The 6,504-nt window shown below is 56.9% G+C and overlaps 1 protein-coding gene across 1 annotated transcript; it reads left to right on the plus strand.

Annotated features, from left to right (window-relative positions):
* Positions 1 to 706: 706 nt before the first annotated feature.
* On the plus strand, positions 707 to 1,024 carry LOC309589319 (feather keratin-like; the record flags this gene model as incomplete). Its single annotated transcript, XM_082309338.1, has 1 exon — positions 707 to 1,024. One exon carries the CDS (start codon positions 707 to 709, stop codon positions 1,022 to 1,024), a length of 318 nt encoding a protein of 105 aa, XP_082165464.1.
* Between the last annotated feature and the right edge of the window lie 5,480 nt (positions 1,025 to 6,504).

Below are 6,504 nucleotides of genomic sequence, written 5' to 3' on the forward strand. Positions count from 1 at the left end.
CCCAATGGTATGGAAGGGGCAGCCCCACATGACCTCCAAAGCCCAGACCAGCCTGCCAGGGCTGCAAGGAAATGGGGCCCCCTCTTCACAACGCACCCGCAAACCACACCACACCAGTGCCACTGGATGACCTCACTGACGACACCCCACCTCTCCTAGGCTTTACACATGTCCTCTGCCCGTCCTGACACACACCATCAACACCAAGCATTTGGCCTCTAATACTCTCACTTAAAAGCTGCCGCCAGGGTCAGATGGACACGGCCTCAAGAGGAGGACATGAAAAGGGAGCGTTGCGGGAAGGAAAACACACCCCACCTCATTACTTACATGGCTCTGGCATGCAACAGCTGCTTGCTGCAAAATGCTGTCATGCGCAAAGGCTGTCCCGCCCCTCGCACACCAGCATAAAAGCCAGCCCAGCACCTCTCTCCCTCACACACTTCTCCTCACGCCTTCTCCTCCGCGCTCAACAAGGTGAGCCTTAACCCCCTTCCCCTCCTTCTCCTGACCCACCTGGCCCCTCTCTTCCACCACGCTCTGACCCCAGCCTCAGCAGCGCTGACGCCTCCCCACCCCCACGCTCCCCACAGCCCCACACCAGGCCTCCCCGCTCCCTCGCCCTCCTGCAACACCGCCCCTCGCACCCCCACGCCCCTCCGCCTGCTCAACACCCTCTCTTCCAGGGCCCCTCCACACCACACCCATGGCCTGCTACGACAGCTGCCGCCCCTGCGGACCCACCCCGCTGGCTAACAGCTGCAACGAGCCCTGTGTCAGGCAGTGCGAGGACTCCCGCGTCGTCATCCAGCCTTCCACCGTCGTGGTCACCCTGCCAGGACCCATCCTCAGCTCCTTCCCCCAGAGCACCGCCGTCGGATCCTCCGCATCGGCTGCCGTGGGCAACGTCCTCAGCTCCCAGGGAGTGCCCGTCTCCGGGGGCTTTGGCCTTGGCCTTGGCTACGGCTACGGCTTCGGAGGCCTGGGCTGCTTCAGTGGCGCAAGAGGCTGCTACCCCTGCTAAGGGCCCTCACCACCACCCCTGACAACAACCACCCACTCCCTGGAAGCCACGGCATGGATTGAGGATGCACCTCCAGGCCAGTGCTGGCACGTGGGCTCACCAAGCATGGCTCCTCTTCTCAAGGCATAAAGCAAGTACCTTCTCACAAGCCAAAGACCACAGGGGACCTCCAGCGTGCTGCTCCCACCGCAGGGCAGCAAGACCTCGGTGCGCTTGCAAAATCTAGTGCACGCAAGGGGCTTTGGCTGATGCTCGCCCTCACACCGGCTCCCTTCCACTTGCTGCTCCTGCCTTTTCACTCTTTTTTTCCTCTCAATAAAATTCTCCTGCATCCCAGCCTGAGACACCTCCTCTTGCACTCTTCGCCCAAGGCTCTTCCAATTTCACCTGGCAGAGAGCCATGCCTCAACTTGCCATCAGGGTGGGTGCAAAAGGGTAAGAAGATTTCTCCTAGGAAGAGGTCACCACCACTACCACTAGCCACACAGACTGGCTCTTGGGGGGCTGCCAGAATGTGACACAAGCCCATCACTGCATCAAACAAAGGCTTTGACATGACAACATTCCCCTTTGCACACCTCCGACCAAGTCTCCCCGTGCCAGCGCACACTCGACTAACTCTTCCCCAGCATGACTCCCCTGTACTGCCAGGAAAGAGAATCACAGAGGCATTTAGTTGGGCAGGAACATCTGGAGAACGGGTGCTTCAACCCCCCTACTCAAGCAGGGCCAGCTAGAGCAGGTTGTCCGGGACCATGGCCAGTCGGGTTTTCAGTATCTCCCAGGACAGAGCCTCCACCCACCTCTTCTGCCCTTTGACCACCCTCACACTGAAAAAGCCTGGCCTTCCTTGCCCATGGAGTTCCACCTCTTGTCACTTGTGCCCATGGCCTCTTGTCCTGGTAGGAAGCACTACTCAGAAGAACCAGGCTCCCCCGACTTCATTCCCTGCCATCAGGGATTTAGACACATTTACGACAGCCCCCCTGCGCGTTATCGTCTCCTGGCTAAACACTCCCAGCTCTCTCTCGCTTTATGCCTCGAGAAGACAAGCCACGGCAGAACTTCGGATTCTTCGATCATGGGATGGCCTATTCATCCCCAGGTCTACTGACATCCAATGGGATTCACCTTTCTCAGAAAGGGAAAAGCGTTTTTCCCCAGGAGCCAGCAGGGCTGATTGATAGAGCTTTAAACTAGTTTGGGAGGGGGAAAGGGACAATACCTTCCCGAGGCAGCAATGAGCAATGGGATTGCCCACAAATGCATGCAGCCTGAGGAAGAAGCAAGACGAGGCAGTGGCCTTGGCCCAGTCCCGGAGATACGATGCCATAGGCATAAGCGAAGCCTGGTGGGATGAGTCCTGGGACTGGTATGCCATGCTGGATGGCTACAGGCTCTTCAGGAGGGATAGGCAGGGCAGGCGAGGTGGCGGGGTGACGTTGAATGTAGTGGAGGGGCTGGAATGCATGGAACTAGCAGCTGGCGATGGCACCGTTGAGAGCCTCTGGGTAAGGATTCAGGGACAGACAAATAAAGCGGATGTTGCTGTGCGAGTCTGCTACAGGCCACCCAAGCAGGATGATGACACGGATGAGTTCTTCTTTAAGGAACTAAGGGATGCTTCCAAGTCGTCTGCCCTTGTCCTTCTGGGGGACTTCAACTTGCCAGATGTCAACTGGGAATACCACACAGCTGGTACAAGCAGGTCCACAAGATTCTTAAACCATCTGGATGATACCTTCGTGGTACAAGTACGAAGAGAACCGACCAGGAAAGGTGCAAACCTGTGCAGGATTTGCTGCTCCAGTTGGATCCTGGAAGCTGGCAAATGTTGACCCAATCTTCAAGAAGGGCAACAGGGATGACCCTGGGAACTACAGCCCTGTCAGTCTCACCTCTGGGCCTGGCAAAGTCATGGAGAAGATCATTCTGGGAGTTATTGAGAAACACCTGAAAGACAACGCAGTCATTGGTCCCAGCCAGCACGGCTTCATGAGGGGAAAGTCCTGCTTGACAAACTTGATTTCCTTCTATGACAAGGTTACCCACCGAGCTGACCAAGGGAAGCCAGTCGATGTAATCTTTTTGGACTTCAGTAAAGCCTTCCATACTGTCTCTCCCAGTATCCTCCAGGACAAAATGTCCAGCATACAGCTGGATTAACACATAATGCAACGGGTGTGCAATTGGCTGACGGGTCGGGCTCAAAGGGTTATAGGAAATGGGGTTACATCGGGCTGGCGACCCGTCACTAGCGGGGTTCCGCAGGGATCCATCTTGGGGCCAGTGCTCTTCAATATCTTCATAAATGACTTGGATGCAGGACTGGAAGGTTTGTTATCAAAGTTTGCCAATGACACAAAACTGGGAGGAGCCGTTGACACTCTCGAGGGCAGAGAGGCCCTGCAGAGGGATCTGGACAAACGAGAGAGCTGGGCAATCACCAACCCTATGAAGTTTCACAAGGGCACGTGCCAGATTTTGCACCTGGGACAGGGCAACCCTGGGTGTACCTACAGACTGGGGAACGAGAGGCTGGAGAGCAGCCCCGCGGAGAGGGATCGGGGGGTTCTGGTCAACGGCAAGTTGAACACGAGCCAACAGTGTGCCCTGGCAGCCACGAGGGCCAACCGTGTCCTGGGGTGCATCAAGCACTGTACTGCCAGCCGGTTGAGGGAGGTGATTGTCCCGCTCTACTCTGCACTGGTGCAGCCTCATCTCGAGTGCTGTGTGCACTTTTGGGCCCCACAGTACAAAAAGGATACGAAGCTCCTAGAGATTGCCCAGAGGAGAGCCCCAAAGATGGTGAAGGGTTTAGAGGGGAAGCCGCACGAGGCACGGCTGAAGTCACTTGGTCTGTTCAGCCTGGAGGAGAGGAGACTGACGGGAGACCTCATCGCTGTCTGCAGCTTCCTCACGAGGGAAGGAGGAGGGGCAGGCGCTGATCTCTTCTCCCTGGTGACCAACGATAGGACCCGAGGGAACGGCAGGAAGATCTGCCAGGGGAGGTTTGGGTTGGGCATTAGGAAAAGGTTCTTCACCCAGAGGGGAGTGGAGCACTGGAACAAGCTCCCCCGTGAGGTCGTCATGGCGCCAAGCCTGACAACATTCAAGAAGTATTTGGACAATGCCCTCAGAGGTATGGTGTGATTTTGGGGTTGCCCTATGCAGGGACAGGAGCTGGACTCAATGATCCTTGTGGGTCCCTTCCAACTCAGGACATCCTATGATTCTATGAATAATGCAGGCTGGCACCTGGGGGGATTCCAGAACGCGACACAAGCCCATCACAGGATCAAATAAAGGCTTTAACACGACAACGCTCCCATGAGCAGGCATCTGACCAAGTCTCCCCTTGCCAGCACACACTTGACTAACTCTTCCCCAGCATGACTCTCCGGTACTGCCAGGAAAGAGAATCACAGAAGCATTTAGTTAGGCAGCATCATCTGGAGAGCGGGTGCTTCGACCGCCCTACTCAAGCAGGGACAGCCAGAGCAGGTTGTCTGGGACCATGGCCAGTCGGGTTTTCAGTATCTCCCAGGATGGAGACTCCACCACCTCTTCCACTCTTTGAAAAAGCTTTGCCTTCCTTGCCCATGCAATTCCATCGCTTTTCACTTGTGCCCGTGGCCGCTTGGCCTGCCACCGATCACGAGCCTCTGGGCCCAGCCCTTCAGCCACTTTGCAGTCCACCTCACTGGCCACTTATGCAACCCATACTTTCTCGGCTTCTCTAGGAGCGTGGAATGGGAGACAGTGACAAAGGCTTCATTCCAGTAGAGCTCAACAAAAGCCACTGCTCTCCCCTCGTCCGACATCCAGTTGCTTACACCCAGAAGACACGGAGGTAGGTCAAGCATGCACTGCACCATGACCTTTCCAAGCTAATGGAGAGTGGCCTCCCAAGGACATCAGACAGCTCCATCAGCATTCATGGATGCAATCTGTCAGGCCCCATGGACTTATGTACAGCCAGTCGCAAACCACTCCTTCCTACCTCCCTTCATCTTCCTCAGAAACAAGCACTGCCCGCCTGACAAACAGCCTGTAAAACACTCCCCTCGGCTCACTTGTCCCTAAGCACCACATCTACACGTCTTTCAGATACCTCCCGGGATGGGGACTGATGCTTGATAACTGGTCCTGTGCTTGATAACCCTTTCTGTTAAGAAATTGTTCCTAATGCCCACTCCAAATCTCCCCTGGCACATCTTGAGGCCCTTTCCTCTTCTCCTATCACGAGGGATGACAGGCCGACACACACCTCGTTACATCCTCCTCTCAGGTGACTGTAGACAGCAATAAGGTCTCCCCTCAGCCTTCTTTTTCTGCAAACCAAACAACCCCAGGTCCCTCAACTGCTCCTCAGACGTCTTCTTCTCTAGATCCTTCACCAGCTGCCTTGCTCTTCATTGGATGCATCACACCACAGCACAAGCAACGCATCAAGCCAGAGCCCAGGCTGCACACATGCCGGCCACAGTTAAGGGGAGCGCTACGGAGGGGCCAACACAAGCCAATACATCACAGGGCTTGCAAACTCTGAGCCCAGGCTACCTACTCTCGCAAGCAGCCCTCCTCTGCCTGCCTGCACTGCAACCCCCAGGGACGGCACCACGGGGGCACAAGCCCAAACACGCAGCCTCCTTTCTCCCACCTACAACCTTACAAGCAAGAGGAGAACCAAGACACCCACAGAGCACACCCAGCGGGAAAGGCCAGGCCTAGAAACGGCCTTAGGGACCTGGCAGCAAGGCAAGGACTGACCCCATGTGATGGAAGGGGCAGCCCCTCACGCCTGGGACACCTCCAAAGCCAAGACCAGTCTGCCAGGGCTGCGAGGAAATGGGGCCCCCTCTTCACAACGCACCCGTGAACCACACCAGTGCCACACAATGACCTCACTGACGACACCCCACCTCTCCTAGGCTTTGCCCGCGTCTGCCAAATGCCCTGACACGCACCTTCCATGCAAATCCTCCCAAATACCTACTCTCACTTCAAAGCTGCCGCCAGGGTCAGATGGACACGGCCTCAAGAGGAGGACATGAAAAGGGAGCGTTGCGGGAAGGAAAACACACCCCACCTCATTACTTACATGGCTCTGGCATGCAACAGCTGCTTGCTGCAAAATGCTGTCATGCGCAAAGGCTGTCCTGCCCCTCGCACACCACCATAAAAGCCAGCCCAGCGCCTCTCTCCCTCACACACTTCTCCTGACGCCTTCTCCTCCGTGCTCAACAAGGTGAGCCTCAACCCCCTTCCCCTCCTTCTCCTGACCCACCTGGCCCCTCTCTTCCACCACGCTCTGACCCCAGCCTCAGCAGCGCTGACGCCTCCCCACCCCCACGCTCCCCACAGCCCCACACCAGGCCTCCCCGCTCCCTCGCCCTCCTGCAACACCGCCCCTCGCACCCCCACGCCCCACCGCCTGCTCAACACCCTCTCTTCCAGGGCCCCTCCACACCACACCC

Source organism: Platalea leucorodia (genome assembly GCF_965183815.1).
Source record: "Platalea leucorodia genome assembly, chromosome: 1".
In the NCBI taxonomy this organism is placed as follows: domain Eukaryota; kingdom Metazoa; phylum Chordata; class Aves; order Pelecaniformes; family Threskiornithidae; genus Platalea; species Platalea leucorodia.